Here is a 23,641-nt window from a genome sequence, read left to right as displayed (position 1 = left end):
AACAACCAGAGGCGCCAGGCTTTAGGGTCCTGGTGTGTTACTGTCCAACCCCTCATGAGGAATAAGGCTTAAGGCATCCTCTTACTGCTGCACTGACTCACCACACCAAGCCAACAGTCCTGGCTTTCTATCACCTAGATAACATCACATTCTCTGCTGGATCCTGAGAACTACTGACTCAACAAAAATGACTACTGCTATATGTAAACTTTTTAATGTTATAAATATATCCAGTTTTTTCATTTTTATTTGATTTGGGGGGCTTTCCCACCATTTTGCTCACTTACAAGTTTTTGGTGAAAAATTAAACTTGCTGGGATGCAAAACATTAAAGAGGTCTTTGCTTTAAATCCATTAAAATGAAAATAAAAACCTTACACCAAATATGTTATTCTAAATAATTTCCATTTTTAAGCCTATAAATACTTTTTTTGGGCAGAAGCCTTCTACTTCCAACACATGCAGGAATATAGTGCTGGAAAAGGAAAGCAAGATGGCAATCATTGAAGGAAATAAAATCCTACACATGTCCTTCTAAAACCAGTTGAAGTGGAGGTTTAGCTACTATCTGGTAGGTTAGATTAATACAGAGAAAGACATTAAAAAATGCAGACCCCAAAGAGTATGTTTTACTTCAACCAAGTTCAATCACGTACAATGAACCATTCAGTATAAAGGAGCACTTTGTGTAGAGTCAATTTAAAGATGTATAAATAATGACAAAAACATTTCAATAAAGAGGTAATATTTAGTGAAGCTAAATAGGCTTCAAATTTCAAATTTCTGGTCAAGTTTAAATTCCTTGGAGAAGACTTCTCTGACTGCTCTACCTAGCTAAAATCACTCTATTATGTACATCCATAGTACCATGTATTAGTTGAAATCACAGTTGAAAGTTTCTATTTATTTGTGTGATTATTTTATTAGTAGATGATCTCCTCTTTGGAGTTCAGGTAGAGGAGGGCTAAAATTGTGCCTATAATGTGTTCACTATTGTATCCCTAATGCCAAGAATAGTGCTTGGCACATAGTGTATCAACAGAGATTTGTAATAAATAATTGAATGAATAATTTAAATTTACCTCACAGGCTATGTAGTTGTTGACTTAAGAGAGAGAATACAAAATTGGTTCACGTGATCATGGGGGTTGGCTAGCTCTTACTCTGTAGAGCAGCTGTAGGCCGAAAACTATGAAAAAGGTGACATTGAATCCTTAGTCTGAATTCCTCAGGGGAAGCTGGCTGGGTAGAAATTCCAACAAGAGACAGTGTTGAAGTTGAAGCAGAAATTCTTCCTCTGACCTCTTAAACCCTAAATTCTGGCTTTTAAGACCTCCAATTGATTGGATGAGGAGACTACCCACATTGCTGAGGGCAACTTCCTTTGTTGATTGTAGATACAATCAACTAATTATAGATGCAAATTCCATTTATAAAATACTCTTACAGTAATAAGTAAGCCAGTGCTTGAACAAACAACTGGATACAATAACTAGCCAAACTGACACTTGAAACTAACCATCACTTGCAACTGGAAGCATCTTAAGATACAAGGGATAACTGAGAACTCTCTTGGTTTATGAAGGGTTAAAACTGGAATGATTCCTTGATTGGTGCCAAGACTGGTTATATTACCATTAGTAACCTGAAAAGGGGCTCTCCAATTAGATCTAACTATTCCAAATAAATCTGTTTGAATTGAAAAATGTCAAGTCAACTGGGAAAAAGTGAAGGAACAGTTAGCAAGTCTGGAAGCAAACAGTCACATAGGTAAACACTAATGTAATGACCTTTACAAAATGATTTAAAAATTTACCTGCAGGAAAATGGAAAAATCACTTTTGAATAGAGAGTTGAGACATGCTGAAGATGTAATCAATGCAATTCTATAACCAAAATGTTCAACCAAGAAATGGAAAACGGAAAGAATTTTAGAGCAAATGAAAAACATTCCCCCTTTACAAACTCGTGATTAGGTATTCCATGTGCTTCTCATTTCTTCATGTTTTTTTATAAAACGTCTGAAAGAGGTGGAAAACTACCATACAAAGACAAAGTTTAACTATAGATACGAAGGATGAGGCTGAGAAAATACTGTGAAGCTTAGGTTCTCAGGCAGACCCTGTGACTTTCTAGCTTGGTGGCTTAGGGATTTAGTTTATATTTCTGGGATGCAAAAAATTCCTTAAGATACTGAACCTAGAGGGATTTGTTCCTGCTGGGTTTTTCAGTTTGAAAATTCAAAGGAAACAGTCTTTTCTGGGCTAGTAGTAAAGATGGAAAAGAGTGATATTTTAATCGTGGCCAAAGGGCCTAAATAACCAAATGTTCCAAAGGCTGAAAGATCCAAGGCATAAAGAGTGGAAAAGAAGATGATTTAAATTTGATCAAAGTGACAGGAAGATGCACAGGTGGAGAAAAGCAGGTTAAGGGAAGAGTCTGAGGATCATAAACACCGGGACAAATTTGGACTTCATCATATGGGTAATGGAGAGCCAGTAAATGCTTCTGGGCTGAAGGTGGGTGATGTTATATATTGTAAAGGAAGACTCAAAAGTAGGAATGAACCATTATTCCAAAGTTTCAAGCTTGGGCAAATTGGGAGAACACTGTTAGAATGTAGGGGAAGCCTGGAAGAGAATCTCAGAAGTTTTCTTTTCAATTTAATGCAATTCATTTCCAGTCAAATAAATTCCAATAATCGTGAAGTGCAGAAGTTGGAAGATGCTAGATTGTGGCCTGAAGAGAGTTGAAAAGGTCAGAAATAATTGTGAGCAATGCAATGGGGAATCAATAACAGATGAACAGTAATATTGCTGAAGAGCATTGACAGTCCATATGAAATGTAAAACATGAATTCGTAGGGGGCTGCTCCATTAGTTTCTTTAGCTACACTGTGTTTGCTCATGACTAGAAAGAGAGGTCATCAGAGTTTAAAAGTTGGCATGATGACACTGAGGGACTCACAGATGACTGTTAAGAATTGGATTAGGCATAGCTGGTGACCATACAGATGAAGTAGAGACCACGTGAAACCGAGGGGAAGCCTTGATAAATGTGGGGTGGCATCTATAGGAGTAGGTTAAGGACAGCTTCCGGGTCCTTAGCCTACTGCTATAGGGTCCCAGGTTTGAGGTCAATGTATACAAGGCATTGCTTTGAGGCCACAAGTTAGGCGCCTACAGCTGCCAAGAGGGCAAGTAATAAGGTGTTGGGTGCTTCACTGACTGATATATAAACTGATAGTACAAAAACTCCATTCTTGGACATAAAAAACCCTAGTGGGCATGTAAGACTGTTCTTTAGCTCTCCTACTTACTTTCCTTCCCCTAAACTACACATAGCTAGAATCCGTCAATCAACAATTCTTTGCTATTTGCATTTAGTTTTTAATATTTAGATGGACGTTCCTTGTGAGAATGAGTCTGTGTGTGTTCGCGCACGTGCTTGTATGTGTATGTGTGTTGCAAAGAAAGGGATGTGGAAGGTGGGAAGGAGTCATGAGAAAATTCTGAGGGATTTAATTAAAGATGAGAATACCAAGCTTCAAAGAACTGCTTTGTGGTTATAGCCTTGGGGAACTCCTCAAACCCTTCTCCACCACACCATTTCCAAACATATTTTCCTTCTATTCCAATATGTCTGCCTCTCTGCCTTACTGGCATGTTAGATGACATGGCAATATAGTTAATAATTTGCCTATGTTTATTGTCTATTCAATTGCTACTCCAAACTCTATAAATTTTCCCTATTTGTTTGATTTTCAAAAATTAATTACAACATTTGGGGAAAAGGATACAAATTCATTCACTTATACATTTAATCATTTGCTCAATAATACTTAGGAAATATCTACTATGTGCCAGATTCTGAGGATAAGGCAGTAAAGAAGATAAGGAAGGACACTGCCCTTGTGAGTTTCACATTCTAGAAGGAAGGGAATCATCAATGAACAAATGAATGAAATCATGTCAGATAGTAATAGGTGTAATATAGAGAATAAAATAGGGTGAAGGGTGGGGAACATGAGATAGGGAGCTGAGTGGTGATAAGATGGAACCACGTGAACAGTATGGGAAAGAGCTTTTCAGGAAAAAAAAATCAATGGCAAAAGCCCTGCAATGTTAATGAGTTTGTCATATTTAAGAAACAGAAAATTCTGGTGTAGTTGGAGCATAGCAAGGAAGAGCAGAGAGAAGGATGACAAAGTCAGAAAGGTCAGAAGGTACCATATAAAAGAGAGATATGAAGATAATGGTGTAGGGGGTTTGGATTTTATTCTGAGTGTGATGGGAAATCATTGGACAACATGCAATAAAAGTCAAAGGAAAGAATCTGTTGAAAACTATGGGTAAAAGTGTGATGAAAGTCTTCAGAGGCTGTAGGAAGGTTTGTGGAAAATCTATTTAAATCACTAAAAATGTATTCATTTTTTCTTTGCAACAAGGTTTTGCTGGCAAATGCAAATTGTGATAATTTAATAAATCACTTTTCCAATTTTTTTTTATTACAGTGTTGTTGCTTAGCAGATGTCAGTGTGATTTTAAAGATAGTCGTAGTCTCTGAGGATCCTTTGCATACCAGCTCCTTACAATCTTGTTTAGATATGATGATTCTTCTACTTGCACTGTAAAGCAAAAATAATAACACCACCACTTCTTGCCCATGCTGTTCTAATAAAACTGGAACTTAATGACATTTATCCTGTTAAGCATAATTTGTGAGCATTGCTTGCCATTAGAAGACTGAACTCTTTGAAGTTGGGTGGGGCGATGTGCTTGGTTCAGACCAGCTGTGAGGTAAAATTACTTGTGCCATTTTTGGCTGAAGCATTTAGTTGCCAGTGTCAGACTCTAAAGGCTATTTTCACCTGAAACACACAAATAAGTTGGGAAATACTGTTCTGTTTATGTGACTATATCACATATGAAAGTTTTAAACTATATGGAGACTTTTGAAATGATTGTTTTAAGAAACTTTATGTTCTGCTTTAGAAATACACAAACACTTCTCAGTCAGTTTTCACAAACTTCAGTTGAAGGGTAAATTAACCAACAATTCCAGGCAGTGAAGTAGGCATAAAAATTTAATGGAGTTTTACATGAGTTGAACTTATATACTTGTTACATATTCCAATATAAAAGTAATACTGTCCATCCATCGAAGGTGATCTTTCTGAAATGGAAAATAGATATTTGAGGCTCTAAAATGCAAAGTGGTAAGGATAATTAAAAATATTCAACTTGTTTATATACAAACTCAAACAACCCAGATGCCATCCTGAGATTAATTATTAAGCTAATACTACACAAATGCTAAGAACAGATGAGTTAAAGAAATCCTGTAGGAAAATACCACATGGGTTCTAAAATATGCAAGGTACCATGTTTCTGCACAGCTTTCTATAAATCCAATATTGGGTTTATTGCATATGACTTATAACACTTCTACAATGCAGATTAAGATCAAGGAAATAATGTATGTCTATATGGACTTACAAATTTTTTCAGTCAGACTAGTCATTTACGAATAATTTACAGATATTTCTATGACTTATTTTCGCAAGCACACCATGAAGTGAATTTGGAATTATTATTTTCAGCGGCACAGTAGGGCAACACATTTATGCAGCCATTTTCTTTAAGACAGTCACGCCTCTGATAATATTATGGACTAAAGGTTAAGTGGGGCACTTTGGTTGATATGTTTTTTTTCCCTGAAGTATAAATTTGCACTTCTCATTTATTTAGATTTTCTTCCTTGATTTTCCTTGATATCAATATCATTTTTGACAAGATATCTGTCTGGGGCTAGGGACATATTTCATGGTCAAGGAAAAGAACACAAGTTGACAAATAGGTATCTGGAGTCATTAATTTTGCATTTTAACTAACTGAACAAATCAGTAGTCCCCCGGGGACTTACAAAAGAATGAATATTACTTCCTAAGTGCTTAACTTAGAAATAGGCTTAGATATAATGGAGAAAGAATGGTCATAGCGGTTTCTTGATGGCTGCTAGCTTATACTCTGAGGATCTTTGTTATACAACTGTAGGAAGACATTTGCCATTATGCACTGTAACATTAAGGCTTAGCACAGATTGAAAGATGACTGCTGCCATACGGTGACAGTGAACTTGGTATAATCCTGACGCCACCACCTAACTCATTTGGAGAAATGGAGACAGTGGGCTCTTGCAGAAGCACTTAAATAGAGCAGTCCTGGAGGATGGATAATTTGTAACAGATGTTCCATATAATGGATGTATTACAGGGAGAGGGTCTGTAATACAGACTCTCTAGTTCAGTGGGGTATGATCGATGCTGCTTATTAGCTTGACTTAACATTCTGTGAGCTGAGGTTGCAAGACAAATACGTGATATTTGAATTACTGATGCAGAACAGGTGATAAAATCTCTTTGCAACACTGACTAGGTATTTCAAATGAAGTTTACTAATAACAGCCCTATTTCTTGATTTGGTATGAAGGAAATAATTATACGAACCAATAACCTCCTGAACAAAACATGTAATTCAAAGAGACTTGTTTTATACCATAATTTTCTGTGATTAATGAACACATGCATTGGCCAAATCAGAATGCTGACAAATGAGAATGCTGACACTTGGGTATAGATGATTAACTTGCGTGGTTTATAAAAAACATTCCTTTTGCTTGATATTTTATACCTTTGACCTAGAATGTTTAGCAATCTAAGGCATAATTCCACAGGAACTTGAAAATCCATTCATACAATTTTGTTTCAGTTTTTTATCTAGGTACTTCACAAGACTATTTTATTTCACAATTACTTCCAAATCCTTTAGTGCCTCTGACGGTATTCAGAAGGGCTTTCGTCTCTTTGTCTGTAATTTTTTATACTGTTTCATTGTCAGCCAAGCTGAAAGAGTGGCAGAGTCCTATGTAACCATTCATAGAATCCATATTTATGTTTTAATAATACTGAATACTGTGATTTAACTTAATTGGATAATATACATTTGGGTCTCATTACATGTGCTGGTGACCAAAAGATATGTAGATAGTGAAGCTTGTCACTGATATAAAAGTAGAAATTTAAGGACTGTGACCTCTATATTATAGTCTCTTCTACACATCTTATCTAGAATGAAATATAATTTGTATATTTAACGTTTTTTTTTTTTTTTTTTTTTGGTATATTTCACCCACAGGCAGTTCCCTTGCACGCTAAGATAGACTTTGCATTTTGCTCAAGAATGAAGTCATCACAGTGGAATCTTCAATGCATATAAATTCATTTTAACATAAGCAATATGCTTATGAGAATGGGTGCAGATTTCATTGGCTCAGTTAACTGAGTATACCAAGATGGCCCTGCTGCTGCTTCCCAGTTTATTATAATGACAGCCAACTGTCAGAGAATATAATTATGCCATGCCTATAATAAGTCAATTTGACTCTGAGGAAGGAGGGGCAGAAAAAATGCTCCCAGTCACTTTTAGAGTGTATCACCAAAGTGTGAATGAACAAGATGGACAAAACAATCAGAAGGCTATTTGATGTTTCAGTCAATGGATAATCACATAAGATCACTTGTGGGATAAATGTAGACCATTGTCTTGTCCACACATACAATGAAGTACCATTATTTAGCTGTGTAATCTTAAAGATTAAGGAAATCAAGATGCATCCTAGAGTTAGGAACATCAAAATAACAGTATCTACCACTTAGGAAAGGCACTCCACCATATGAAATCTCATTTAATTTTCTTATTAAGCTGCAAATTAGATACTGTTATCCCCATTTTACAAATAAGGAGACCAAGGCCAAGAGAGGTAAAATTACTTGCCCATGGTTATCCAGCTAGGGCATAAGTGAGGTTTAAATCCCAGCCTGGGTTATTCATATCATGCTACACTGTGTTCGTTGGGGAAAAAGAGTACTGTCACACATTAAAGAACCAGAGTCATTTTTAAATTGGGCTTTTGAGATTCAACTAACATTTACTGAGTACCAGCTATGAACTAGGCCCAGTCCCAAAGATTTTGCTTTTTCAAAGTCAGCATAAATACAGCAGATCTTTTCCCCACTAATTTTGTATACAAAATTTATTTTCTCATTCTAATATATAACCTTATAGCTGTCCCTTTTATATCCCATCATGTCAATGGCTACCCACTTCTCCTGTCTCCCCTTAGCTTTTGGGCACCTTGGCAATGATCCACAAATGTTCAAAGGAACAATCTACTGATAAACTCAATGAATAATAAAGACTGGGGATCCATGTATTCATGACTTGCCTATTTATACAGTATTATGTCAAATTAGATTCCCTCCATACATACAAAGTAATAATGTCTACACATTTTAGTTTTGAAAAATGAAAACAGAGACATAATTGAAACATTTTTACCAAGAGCAAGTCACTTACTCTTTTTTGGGCAAAATCAGACATCATCTGGTGGTGTGTTTTTTTCTTACTCTTTCACCTCAGTTGCTCTAACTCATTAGGGAGCTAATTGTCTTTGTAATTCCAAATTAAGGACCACTTAGTGAAAAGGAGACATTACCTTTGCCAGGTGTTACTGGGAGGACAAAATCCAATCTGCAGTAAAATGTGGCAAAAGTTTCTTCCAAACAATGTTAGTCCTTTGTTCACTCAGCAAGGATTTTGTATTATTCAGTGAAGAATCATTCAGAAGCCAGTCTACATGGGGTATTACATTCACAAAATCAAGAAAATAATTAAGAGTTGAGTATTTTGAAACATAGGTTGAAATAAAACAGCATTTTTGGGTAGAGACTAAAATGAACTTACCAATTTTCCATTGTTTTCCTTGGAGATATGACAGGTCATTGTGTTGACTTTAGCTGAACTTCTGTTTGGAGCTTGAGTTTGTGGTGACCACATTTTTAGGTTATCCCTGCCTGGCCATATGGTATTTATGTGCCCTACAAAACTCTATTCTCAGATTTTACGTGAAAACAAATTATAACTCCGCACTCAAAAGACACACTAAAACAGTCTAGGTGACAGCCACAGAAAACAGAATGCATTCAGGAAAACAAAAAGGTTAGGGTATAGAAGGGATTTGTTGGCTTAGGCTGTGTCTATACAAAGCATATGAAAAGTCAATCAGTAGGATTTTTTTTTCAAATAATTGAAACAAACAAATGAACAGACATAAAATGTACTCCCAATACTTTGCCTAAATAATACTAGTGAGTTTAAGAATGTCCTTCTTCGTACTAAACAGAGACCCTTTTTTAATGTCTCTTGGTATAATTTATCCATAGTACAAAGGAAACAATGAATTTCAAAGGGTAGAAAGAGGAGCAGCAGCAGCAATTGGAATGGTCAGAGCTTTTAAAAGCAATTGGGAGTTTTGTCCTTGCCCCATAATTGTGGCAATCGAAAGAAAGTTTAAAATGAGAGAGTAAGAGATCCTGGAGAAAGAGGTCTATTATATATCAGTGCTTAACATTGCTGGTAGTGGTTGGCCCAGAAGTGATTCACTTCTTGTTATCAAAATTTAAGTGGTCTGGATAAGAAGCCCATAAGATTTCCTGAGAAAACAGTCATTAGAATTTTTTCAATGACTAGTGAGGCATGGAGGTCAGAGGAAGTTCAGACTTTTCTGTACAGGTAGTGGTCATTTAGTCCAAGATCAGATAGAACGGAGTGACCAAGAGTGTTATGAATCTCTTGGCCATGTGGTCAAAGATAAGGTACTTCAGAAGACCAGAAAATGTGAAACCTATTCTTAGAGGTAGGTGGGAGTTAAATAGTGCTATATTTGGGAGCTGATGCAAAGGATCTTCTCTTTTCTTTCTTGGGTTAGTGAATGACTATTTGTAATTTAAGATCCAGCCCATTCATCAACTTCTTGATAAAAGTTCTCTGATTCCAAGGCAGAGTTTGTCATCCCATACTCTGGTTTCTTACAGCCAGACTTCCTTCCTTTTATCCTTCCTTCCTCCATTCCTCCCTTCCTCCCCCACTTCCTCTCTTACCTCTACAAATATTTATTAATATCTGTCAGGAACTAAGTAGATCCAGGAGATACAATTATGAATAAAATGGGGAAAAAGTCTGGCAATTTGCAATAGAAAGAAGTATAGTAATTCCAAACACTAACTTTGAAGTTTGATTGGACTCTACTCACAATTCTTCCCTTATTAATGTGATATTCAATAAGTTCTTGAACATCTCTCTTAGTTTCCTTATCTGCAAATTGGAACTAAGAATAGTACCCCTCTCTTATGCTTGTTACATGATATGCTAAATGGAGAAAGTGAAATAATTCATATGGAGCGTTTAGCACAGTGGTTGGCATAAATGGGTAATACATGCTAGATACTTTAATTATTATTTATGGAGCTTACCGTCAGAGAGCAAAATGGGCTATTCATATATCTGTAACAACACTCATCAACTTATACTATAAGAAGTCTTCCTTCATTGTAAGAAGTGTCCCCAAGAAGTGTTGAGGAAATAGGTCGGTCATGGGTAGCTAGTTCTTTGCACTGCGACTGGCACATATCATGTGCTCTATAAATGTTTGATGATTAAGTGTTAATGATTAAATGAAGGGCCAGAGAGGTTAAAATTAAGAAACCTGCCTAAAGTCACATAATTAGGCAGAGTTTGTGGGGATAAGAATGTGGGTTTCTGACTTCAAAGCCCATGCTTTTTATATATTATTGCTTGCCTCTCCTCAATCTACTGTAATTTAGTTATTACTATACCCATCATTGCACTGAACTTGCCCTTGTCAAGGTTATCTCTTATTTCCAAATTGTTCAATCCAATGGTATTCAGTATATTGGTTCTTATTCTATTTGCATTTAATATTGTGGACCACTTTTTCCTTTGAGATTTTCTTCATTTTTTCTATAACCTGGTTTACTTGTTTTCCTCTTAGTTGCTCTCTTTCTAGCAACTACTTCCCCATCACCTTTGCAGATCCCTCCTCCTCTTCAATATTAGTGTTTTCCCGGGGTTCCATTCTGAGCCCTCTTCTTTTCTCTTTCTTCACACTCTACCACTGTAATTTTATTCCTACCTGACTTTATTATGCTGATAATGTTCAAATCTACATCTCAACTCCTAAGTTTCTGTCCTGAGCTCCATGGCCACAAATCTCTCTGTTTACTGGATATTCCTCTTTGAAGAGCCTTACCTCAAGTCCTGTTCTTTCATTCCCAATCCACTGCTCTTCCAATCTTTCTGGTTATTTGAAAAGCATGATCATTCTTCACTAGGGTAACCACATAATTTATCATCTCAGGTGGACAATTTTGAGACTCAAAGGAGCCTTATTGTTAATTACTCTGGCACACCAAGTATAACTTGGTACTGTCTTGATTTAACAGAATGTATGTTCTCCCTCTCATTTACAACTCAATTAAGCACTATGAGTGGCATTCATCCCTATCTCCTCTTGCTTCTTTTTCATAGCCAGTGGCCCACTGAATCCTGGAGATTCTGTCTTCTTCCTATCTCTTGTATCTGTACACACCTTTCCAGCTTGTTATCATTGCCTTATTTCAGCCTCTTCTTATTTCTTATCAGAATTATAGCTATGGCCTCCTATTTGCTCTACTAGCAAGCCACTAGTTTCCCTCTCCTCTAAAACATTCTCTGCACTTCCCAGATTGACCTTCCTAAAGTGCCTATCTGATCATATGACTTTCTTGCTTTGGTCCTTTGATGGAACTCCTTAAGTTTCAGGATAAATGTCAAACTGCTTCTCATGACAGTAGAGGGCACTTACGTACCATATCTCCCTTCTCCCTCTTGTGCTGTAGCACTATCCTGGCATGCAGTAAGCAGTCAATAAGCAATGAATGAAATTGGCATTTAAAATATAACCCAACAAACCATGAACTTACCTCAACAAGTTTACATTAGTATGAATTGATAGTATGTACCGTTATTTTTATGTAAGAAAAATGGGCTAAATCTGAGGAACAAAATACATAATGAAACGTGATCGCCCTACAATTTTCTGACTCAAAAATATGAGTGATATAAAACCCAGTTGATTAGAGTTTTTCTCAAAATGGAAGACTGAAATGAGAATACTTTTTTTGTTTCAAAATAGCAAGATGCTTCCTCAGAAAACCAGATCAAGTCTAAGGCCAGCTGAATGAAATGTCAGAGGTTAGAAGAGAGCTTGGCCCCTATCAGGCACTAGATATTTATTGAATGAATGAAATACAAGATACTATGTTTCCATCAATTTGTTATCTGTATTCAATGGCAATTCATTCATTTGCTTATTTTTTCTTAGCAGCTATATACATGCTGACTTCTACAATCACTGTGGTCAAATCAGGTTATTTCAGTCAACTCTCATTTAAATTATCTCAACTAAATGTGGTGCAGATAATCCGAAACCCATGACTGACAAAAATGTTACTTTTTTGTCAGTTTTTAAAGTGTTCTACAGATTAGCAAGCATCTATACAAAAAGTATAATAAAAAATACTCTCAACCATTTTTCAGTGTCCAAAAGAAATTTTATAGAAGTTCATAACGCTAGATAGTATAGGAAAAGCTTAAGCTAGGAAAATGAGTGATTAGTATAAACTATTAATCATCCCCAAACAGTGATACTGGTGATCTGAAATTTCTACAGTGATGCGGGGTATTCCAATGAAAAGTGCATAAATGAAATTAGATTTTCTAAAAGAGGGAGGACATTTTATATCTCTATTTTAAAGTTATTTTTCAATTGTAAAAGCAAAGGTATTATCTGAATAACTTCTTTTCTGCATAAAATGTGATTTATTTGAAAATGTGTTTACTATCTATTTTAACTAACATTAAAATTACATTGAAAAGATTTGTCGTTTTCCTTTGGTCTCTAAATATTAGTGTATTGACAAACTGGCTTTTGCTTCTTATTACTGTTGGCTTTTTTTCCCTTTTCACTGGACACTCTTTTGAGTCCAAGTCATCATTCTACTATATGAAGGCTCATGCAATCTCCAAGCACAATAAACTTATTGCATTTCAGGCCATAGGTGGGAAAGATACTTGTGTTAAACACTTGTGCATTTTAATCCTTGAAAACTTCCAGAAGTAAACAAATGCTAAAAATGCAGACATATTTCAGAACTGACACTATTCATAAGCATAGTGGTATTAGAGATCTGGAAAATGCACACAATATTGCTTTAACTCTTTAAAAATCAATTAACAATGTATTAGAAATACTTGCAAGGTATTACTGAGCTTGAATCTCCCTTGTATTCGGGACAGCAGTGGTATCTGTATCCTTCCAAGGGCAAAAGGCAGAAAGTTCTCAAACTTCCTTCTCTTGCTAGAGAGAATCACTAAAACTTAGAGTATGGAGAGAATTTGTAGAGTATTTAACAAAGGTTCCCAAATTGGCTTCCATCCTGGTAGTAATTGGTATCTTTAGGTGGTTTTCAACTATTTGAAAAAATCAGATAACAATTAACTAAAATGTCTCTGTTGTTGGGTAGAGTTCAATCCTGTACTTGGGTAACACCAGCTACCTCATGATGACAGGAGGCTTTGGTCATATTCTATTAAAATAGAAATATGAATTAATGATTACTTTAACACAATAAACAAAATCTTTCAAAACATACGGCTCATGGAGTAAAATAAAAGTTGATGGAGGCTCTAATACTCTACAGATGAGAAAACTTAGATCTAGCTTATCTTGTTGTATTTGATCCCTCCCCTTTGCCAAAGTCTTTTTGTTTCTGCAGATTAATACATGATTTAATAGTTATGCTCGCCAGGCTTCATGAGTGTGTGACCTCTGCAGTAACACAGGTCTCCAAGATTAGAAAGGTCCTGGGCTTGGATTAATGCTCTATTGTATTTGTCTTGAAATTCCTAATTTTTGCACAAGGGATAGGGGCTCTGCATTTTCATTTTGCAATGGGTTCCACAATTATGCAATCGGTCTTGAAGCAATGCTTACGTTTTCTCTTAATCTTTTATTATTTCCTCTACAAGATTTAAAGTTACCCAAGGGAACTTTCTTCTTTGATTTTCCTCACCTCACTTCTGAAGGTACTTCTCACCATAGTGGATTAGTGGATATAGAGCATCATAGAGGCTGAGACTTTAACTTAATCTTTCCATTCCAAGGGCTGAGCTCAGTGTCTGATACAGAGCAGGTAACGAATGAACAGATGAGCGAATAAATGAATAGCAAATTATCAACAAATACTTGATGACTAAGGGGATTGGGAGAGATTAAAGGCAAAAACTTAAAGTAAAAGAATCTTGCTTAGAAAGAACAAATGAATTGAACTGACTGAAAAAAGCAATTGATTAAAGCAAATTAGATTGAAAGAAGGGCCAAACTCAAGGAATAAGCAATGGGTGGGAGTGGCAGCTAGGTGTCTCTCAACCAGTTGCATCTTGAGGCGCTCTTTTCAAATTCAATTTAATACACATTGGATTTATGTTGTAAGTCCTAGTTCAGAAAGTGAAAATTCTTGTCCAAGTTTGGGGACAGGAAGGCATAAAGGCCATGCATTAAGAAGGAACCAAGAAATTATTGATTCTTCCAGGACTATCCCAAGAGTTTCCTGATAACTTTTGCACTAAGAAGCAGAACAATGAGAATAAGAAATTGTGCGAAAAAGTAAACTTTTTACTGCTCTGCCTTTGGGCAGATAGATGGAGATCAGTCCTGCTCCCAGTTACCCTTGCTTAGCTAAGCACATTTTATTCTTCAAACAATGATAGTTTTCTACCTTCGAACTGTTTTGAGAAACATATTTCTGACATTAAGTTCTACAAAATAAAATAACAAAACACCAATACTTCTTTCTCTGGCGTCATTTTTTATAGTTTGCTCACTTTCACACTGCTTGGGAGTTCTTTAAAAACTGTGTATTCCCCTCAGTGAGGTTCTCTCTTAATGGTCTATCTGTCTTTCCCAGGACAGTATTATACAGTTCTATCCATCTTTAAAGAGGTTCTCTATAGCATTGTCTAGCCTTACTTTCTCTATCATTGCTATATCACACTTGAAATAAGTGGCTAAAATTGTGCACAGATGTCCAGGGTTTGGCTTTAATTTCCTTTTATATCCCAGCAAAATAATTTATTTTAACATATTCATTACTTGTATTATGATTCTCCAAATTATGCATAGTGCTGTTATAATGCTGGTTCACTGAATATTAAATATCCAAGAGCAAGTGATTTTATGCTTCAGATGATTATTTATGGGAAAATTCAATTTTTGGAAGATGATAATGGTGGGCTAAAAGTGAACAATGGCATTGACATTCACAGGCAAAATAAAGCAACAATGGAAAGAAGCATTTTTTGGGGGGAAATATATATCTTAAAATAGTGAATGGGGGAAGTGGCAAGGATTATTATTATTAGTCAAGAACAGTCAGATTCCAAATAGGCAATAGTCAGGTCATGGGGCCACAAACCTGGGTTCCAATTTAGTGTCTTTGTGGGGCAGGTGAAGAAATGCAGGATTTAGTGAGATGCCACAATGATTTTATAGCTTGCCTTTAATGAAAAAGAAGATGATGAAAAAGTAGCTTCCCTTACTCTTGGAGAACACTGTTTTTTCCCTTAAATCTCCACTGAAATAGAATCACACAAGTATAAGAACATATTCTTTCCCACCCAAGTATGTTCCTTATGCTGAAAGTGAACTGCTCAGACAATAATGTGGATGGTGAAATCATCTTTATTGCTCTCATTTTTAAGTGGCACACATTTGAATAACTGTTTTAAGGATTCTGCTGCTGGAATTATAGCCTTCATTATAAAAGTTCAATCTAGAATGCTTTACTTTGGTACTATGACCCTTACAATCAGAATTCCCTGAGTTTAAAAACCAATGAATGAAGTGGGAGAAAAGAGACTGATAGAGTACAACTAACTTGAATTTCACTTTAAAAGCCAACCTTAAAAACAGCTATCTTCCAGAATCCAAGTCACTTCCTTCATCAGGAGCTGTTAACTTGGAAAAAATATACGTATAAAAAATAAGAACCTGAATCTGTAGTCCACTAGCCAATCTTTTTAAGACTATCCAGGCAGAAAAGTCAAGTTATCTTTGCTAATTTTAGAAAAGTAATGCAAATACATAACAGAAAATTGGTGACTTGATCAAGCTCACTTCAAATGAAAGCTTGAGCTGAATGTTACATGAATATTCAGACAATAGCAACCTGTTTGAAATTGCTATTGAGTATAATTCCAAAATTTATGCATTCTATCATCTCCTAGGCATAAAGCCAAAGGCTAAAAGAGCAGAACATGAAATAGCTGAACCTGAATTATGTTCTAAAGCCTGTTGGGTTTAATTTTACTTACAAAGCAGAATGTTAGTTTGCTACTTAAACTTGCCCCTTACAGCCCTGTAAAAATACCTAGTTTCTTGTTATCAGCCTCTAAATTGTGTTATTCATTTGGAAAGCTTCAATTTTAGGAGCATCATTCTAAATTTCCTAGGCAAGTGCTACACAGTAAATATGCATAATCTAAAATAGACCAGAGCAAGAGAAGAAAGCAATTTTCTATAAATTTGACTGCAGAGTGGGGTTTGCATTTCCATGAGCCTTGTAACTTTGGAAGGCACACAGGAAAATTTTTAGCCAAACAGAGTATTATGAGAGGATGAGTACTTTAAAACGTTGATGCTTTATGATAGGGTAATACAGATACACATTCCTGACACAAATTTGGGGAAAAGTTCAAATATCCTGAACAGAAACAAACACACACAAAAATGAACAAGCTGTCACTCACCCAGACACCCCTCTTCTTTTTTTTAAACAATATTTTAATTGGACTAACGATGGATGCACTACCAGAAATCAATAAACCTTTGGTGATATACACAACCCAAACAAAGAGGTGATGAAGCTCAGTATACGCCTCCTGCTTTAGATTTTTATAATATTAATAAACTCTTAAAAATTAGAATGGATGGGAAACACTCCGCATGGATCAAAGACCAGTTAATCTATAGTATGAATTCTTGCTATGGGCTGTAAAACGTCTCTTTGCAGAGAATGCACAAGGGGTCCTCACCCAATACTTAACAGCACTCAATATATAATTGTTTAAGATTAAGAAAAAGAGAAGGCGCTAGGCGGGATTCTGGTAATGTTCTAGTAGTTGGTGCCTTGGATGGTATTGCATGGTATGTACATTTGGTGATTACTCATTGAGTTGGACACCTGGACACTTATGATTTGTGAAATTTTCTACATGTACTTTGTATTTCAATAAAGAGCTAAAAGAAAAGAAATAGAAAGAAAATGCATGCTAGCATCTGCATTTCCCAAACAGGGGAATCCTATGCTAAAGGAAATGGGTGCTCTAGGCATTTAATTCAAATAAAATGTAGCTTCACAGGGTTGCAGAATTTGGCAGTGTGGCTCATAGTTAGAAACCACTTAACTGTCGTTTCAGCACAAAGGCTGTGTGTTGACATTTTCAGACTTCAAAAAATTCCTGTCATTTAACAGTTACAAATGTCACCATCTTAGGCATGCAGTTTTCCTGTTTTTGGAAGAAGAATTTTGAAGTTAGCGGAGGTAATAGTATGCCTGGGGTTTCCACTAGTTTTGCATTTGAAAAACACAGATACACAAAACAAATTTTACCTCTGTAGTTGAAGTGTATTGGTGGCTCAACTCTTTTAAGATTTCTTTGGCATTAAATTTGTTAAACATTTAGTGACCACTTATTACTAAAGGTGTTTTGGATCCTGAAATTGGATATGTAGGTTTTGTCTGTTACTAAGGAGCAGTTTTCCATGTAGTTTTTTCAAAGGCAAAAGGTTAGGCAAAAATGACATATATTGTGAAATTGAGAGTAAGATGCACAGTACTGATGTGCTCAAAGTCCATGCATTTAAATTCCCTTGTATGATAATTTATGGTGATCATGTCTTCAGACTGCACTATTAGCATACTCACCCCTAACAAGAAGTTCTGCCTCATCTGACACACTGTCTGCTGTGGTCTGTACCCTGCAGCCATATCTCCCAGCATGCATCAGAAGGATGTTCCTGATCATTAAATCTGCAGAGGATGCTTGCTGAAAGAGGGATGAAGTGCCAGTTTAAAATGCTGCAAATCTGCCTAGTTCAAGGAGGTTTAAGGGGAACTTTGCATATTCAGTCAAAGGGACAATTTTTGGCCTTACAATTTATATGACAACATTTCAGAAATCAAACATGCCCTCTTTTAAGGAACACATGGAAGTTAGGCTTTCAACAATGGCTGATAAAGGGCTTGACCATTTAATATTGCATATAATGATCAGCAGCTAAGATAGTTAAGAAAATTTAAATATGCACACACAAATTCATATCTTTAAAAATATAGGAAAAATAATCAGTGAGCAAAAATAACTGCTTTGCCATTCAGAGAGAGACCTGTTTTTGTGGCAAGAAAATAGTTTTGAAAGGAATCACTACTTGTGGGAAATTAATTATGAGAAGATAGCTTTCAAAAGATTATTTCATTTTGCTTTATTAAATGGATCCTTTTGTAAGTACACTGTGCGCAAGAGAATGAGACAGTGCTTGGGTGAAAGACTGCTGGTCCCACAGCCATATGTTGTTACTTAACAAAGATTTGTTCCTCCTATAACCACAAACATCAGGGAGGAGGGTCAGCCGAGTTTTTATTAATCAATGCAGTTACAAAACACAAAGGAGGTTCAAAACACCTGATTCTTGTTGAACAAGATGTTTAGAACATAGCTGAAGAATAACTGCAGTTAAGAAGATCAATCAGTACCAGGGAGAATATCTTTTAGATTTATCAGTTCATGGGATCAGTGATGATCCAACACTTAGAATGACTGGTATAAACCTTTCATTACTTAATCTCATCTTTCATTTACTCTAGCAGGAAAGATAGATTTCCTTTATTATGTATATTTGAACTTCTGGTATGCACAACTCACGAGGTATTTCATTTTTCAGAAAATGACATAGCAATACTCCAAAATTCCCTTCAGTTTCTTGCAATCAAAGAACAATTGACTGGAATGAGCAGATGCATGCAGCTTGAAATGAGAGATTCAAAGAACTCAAAACATCTCTCCAACAATAGCTGAGCATGTATGTTTCATGCAAGCCATAGGGAAGCACCCCAGATGAGAGGACTTTTATTTTTTAATGGAATGAAAGTGAATTATTTTTTTTCATGTGTTTATTCTTAGAGGGCAGTATCCTGATGATTAAATAGTCTAGCTGTTTGCCTTTACTCTGAAACAGACCCAATGGATTACATGAAAATCACATAAGTGGGACTAATTTTTAAAAATCATTTGAATTCATGTTTTTCCCTTAGCACTCACAGAAAGGGTGTGAAGAAATTCATTGAGGTTTTAATCTCTCAAACGATGTGTGCTCATTCAATGAATTACCTAACTATGTACTATTTTTTTTAGACTATCTTTTCCCCAAGTATTTCATTTGTTCGGTTTCCTTCCTTTTAGTCTTATCATAGGGATTTCTAAGGGTTTTGAAGTTTTCTCAAATGAAATAATTGTTAAGACAGGATCTGGTTTGGTGATTGAGAAGGAAATGCTTTGTGGTGAGAATGCATTAAAATGTCATGATTATTTTACAGAATATGATATTTGTCCAGTAAATGTCCTACATTGCTAATTTCCTTTGGATAAACTGTTAGTTTTAAACTCTAATAAAATTCACTTTCTCATCTCCACCAGAATAAGTGCTTACTTCTTTCAAATCTGCAAAGGAAACTTTAAAACTCTTGGATATATTTTTGGGAGAAAAAGTTATACTTTCATTTCAAATCAACAGAGTTTAAAACTGCATAAATGAGCTTCAATACCCACTTTATGTAGTGTGGGCCCATGTTAAATGTGAAATACTCCTTTTTTCCACTGGATTTCTTAGCAGCTCTCTTAATGGGGTATACCGTTAAATTAATCAGGAATCAATGTGTCTAGGCCCCAGAAAATCAAGGAGGAGTTAATTATTTCTAGAAATAACACTGTCTGAAAAGCCGTGCTTGGTGTTCTGTGTTTGTTTTGTGTTTATCTGCTTTTTTTTTTTTTTTTGTTAATACCACAAACCATGTTGTGGTATTTTAATAGTAAAAAAAAGTATGGATTAAAAGTCATTTTATAGGCTTGCATTCTTGAAAAATTATTTTTTAAATTCATATTCCTGTGATTAAATAATTGAGGATTTCATTTTCCATACATTTTTCCTCCCAGATAATTTACTTCTTTTTGCTCTGGACAAAAATCCCAAAACCTTTGTCCTTTTGGGGAATTACAGCAAAACAAAATCTTAATGGGATGAAGAAGAGACTTCGTTAGAGTCACATAAAAGTCCAAGGAATTCAGGAGGGTTAGGTATAGTTTATTGTTCCCATGTTGTCTGTCTTTATTTCCTGCAATTAATAATGTGTAGTGCTCTACAAACTGGCGAAGACTCCACCAATGTCTATCAGAGCAAAAAAACTATAATCTAGATATTGCATATTTATGGGTACCAGAATATTCAAGGAGTTGAAATCATCTCATTTTGAGCCCATCCTTTCCCTTTTGGATTACATCTACATTGCATTTTTAAAATTCTAAACAAGGAAGACTAAAAGTAAAACGATTGGATCATGAACACTAAACCTAAATTACCTTTTCAGTAGATTTACTGGTCTTTCAAGAGAAGTAATAAGAAGAATTCACGTGGGAGTCCATTATACTTAAGCTCAGACCACAGTCTGCAATCCCTGAGAGAGAACCTCCACAATGTGTGCATGTTTAATGAAATGGTTACTTACAGCAGATGCTTGTTTTCTTAAGCTTAAACCTCATTTTCACTTTTCCTCTCTTAGGAGTTATTCTCTCCTTTCTTGTTTTCTTTGACAGTTGCTTTATTTTCTGCATTTTCTTTGCTATTTTCTTTGCCTTTTTTGAACAGATCATGCTACTCTGGCTTCCAATGGACATCCTCCAAACCAGTCTTAACTCAAGGCCCTGACACCTGGAACAGTGCATGTTTCACAATGGGAGCTCAACAACTATTTTTTGAATGATGAATGAATGAAAGAATGAATGAATGAAGGCTCTTTAAGAAAGGGGCCATGTGTTTACTCTCTGGGAGGACAGCAGCATGGCCATGTCATTTACATTTTTGGTCACGTACTTTCATTACAGCATTTGCTAGATTATTGTGTCATCTATTCATGACTGAAATAAAACAGGAAAATATTATCTTTCCACCCAAGTCAGTCCTCTACTAGCTTTCACTTTGACTAAGGATTCTGCTCATCCTCCACAAATCTGCCAGTTATATTCCTAAAATGGAAGCTCATTTAACTTTGCTGCTCAGAAGCATCTGCCAGCCCCTGTTGCCTTTAGGATAAAGTCTAAACTCCTTATTTCAACACAGAAGGCACTTCACAGCATGATCCCCCATCCTGTGACCGAATTCTGTGCTTCTACAACACTAACCTCACATTTTCCCATACACAGGAATACTTCCCATAACTCTGCCTGTCTGCACAGCTCTGTTTTTCTATTGAGGGTTTTCTTTCTCCTTTCTTTGCCTGGAAAGCTACTTTTAGACACTACTCAAATGCCATCTCTCTGGTTAAGCTTTTCTGGACTTTGTAGGCTCCATTAGCTCTGCCACTGTCTATGCTCCAATGGCACTTGGCTCTCATCTCTGAACTAGCACTTGCCATTTTTGGTCTCCTTTGAGGTCCACTATGGGCCTTTCCCAGAGGTGAGGTAGGTACTGGTGCAGTGCGTGGTCATTATGTGAACTAATGAACGCATGAATGGCTTGCTCCCTTCCTTAGTTATGGCTGACAGTATTCCCCTTTTTCTCTCTCAAAGAAATTTGGATGGGACATAGGAAAAAACTACTGAAGAAGACAGTGGAAAAGAGTGCTTAAAGAGTACACAGAGGTTATAGAATGACATAGAATTGTGTGAATTGCTGCTTTACCACTCATTAGATCTTGAACTTGGGAAAATGACTTAGTCACTCAGAGCTTCTCTTAGAGCTTCAAGGGGAGAATGCAATTAAAGTCCATAGCAGTGTGTCTGGCACATAGTGTTTGATAAATATTATGTTTAAAGTGCACCATAATTGCACTCTTAGCCAAAAGGAATGTTTCTTTAATTGGCATTCATCCCCTTAACAAACTGGATATCAAAGTTTTCCATAGCAATAGTAAATTTTTAATAAGTATCTAACTTTTTTTTTTTAAATATGCCTCTTGCTATTTTTAAAAATGTGACACTATAGCTAAGTATAAAATCATAGGAACAGGAATGAGAACATCTAAATTCTAGCTCTAGTGTAGCACTTTCCTGGCCCTGGAACTCTAAGAAAGTACAGGCTCTGAACTCATGAGTGTCTAGTCTAAGACAGCTCAAGGGATGAAACAGGGAGGGCATGTGGAGCAGTTTTCCTCATACCTGCATCTGGGCTTGCATGTGATGTAAATGAGAGAAATGGGTCCATTATCTCATAGCACCATATCCAGGCTGAGTCCAGATATTTTTTCTTTTTCTCTGTGCTTTCATTTAGTTTGAGCAATCATTCCATGAGCATGATGTCATTGTTTATATTTTTAATAGTAGCTCTCAAACCAGCTCTTTATATCTTCTTTGTTGTGTCCTCTCTGTCTCTCACTCTGACTGATCTGACATGCCACTGCTAGACTGTTCCTTCTTAAAAACGGATTTTTATTTACCATTGTGAAAATCTTGACAGTCCAACTTCTTTATCTTGCATTTAAGGTTGGATTTAGTCTACCTTTTTAATTTTTTTAACCATTTAAAAATGTACACTTGAGTGATATTAAGTATATTCACAATGTTATTTAACCACTACTACTAGTTGCAGAAGTTTTTCATCATTCCAAACAGAAACTTTGAGCCCATTAAGCAATAAACACCCCATCTCCCCTTCCTCTCAGCTCCTGGCAAACCCCATTATACTTGCTGCCTCTATGAATTTACCTATTCTTGATTCCTCACATAAGTTGAATCTTGCAATATTTCTTCTTTTGATGTCTGGCTTATTTCACTTAACATCATGTTTTCAAGGTTCATTTCTGCTGTAGTATGCATCAGAATTTCATTCCTTTTATGGCTGAACGTTTTCCATTGTATTTTTTTTTATCACATTTTGCTCATCCATTCATCTGTTGATGGATACTTAGGTTATTTCAGCCTTCTGGATATTGTAAATAATGCTGCTGTGAACATTGGTGTACAAGTATCTGAGTCATGTTCTCAGTTATTCTGTGTATATATGTAACCTTGGAACTGTTCAATCACATGGTAATTCTACGTTTAACTTTTTGAGGAACAGTTAAACTGTTTTCCACAATGGCTATACTATTTTACATTCCTGTCAGCAATGCACGAAGGTTCCAATATCTCCACATCCTCACCAACACTTGCTTTTTTCTGTTTTATATTTGATTATTTTTATTTTTTTAATAGCCACTCAAGTGTGTGTGAAATGATACATCATGTGGTTTTGGGACTCAACTTCTCTCGTCTCTCATTATTGTGGAAAATGTATTGTCTTCACCTTTCTACGAGCAGTTCCCTAGTTTCCAAATCCTATCCCATATGTAAAACTGTGTTCAAGTCTTACCTGG

General features: G+C 35.9%; 1 protein-coding gene across 1 annotated transcript in view; it reads right to left on the bottom strand.

Annotated features, from left to right (window-relative positions):
• The window catches only part of CNTN5 (contactin 5), a 1,285,703-nt gene that overhangs the window by 73,450 nt on the left and 1,188,612 nt on the right, over positions 1 to 23,641 (bottom strand). The window contains exon 18 of the mRNA XM_037841191.1: positions 17,945 to 18,065. Within this exon, the coding sequence (XP_037697119.1) occupies positions 17,945 to 18,065 (121 nt within the window). The remainder of the gene's footprint in view (positions 1 to 17,944; positions 18,066 to 23,641) is intronic.

Source organism: Choloepus didactylus, chromosome 6 (genome assembly GCF_015220235.1).
Source record: "Choloepus didactylus isolate mChoDid1 chromosome 6, mChoDid1.pri, whole genome shotgun sequence".
NCBI classification, from domain to species: domain Eukaryota; kingdom Metazoa; phylum Chordata; class Mammalia; order Pilosa; family Megalonychidae; genus Choloepus; species Choloepus didactylus.
This window is presented reverse-complemented; position numbering and strand designations above follow the sequence as displayed.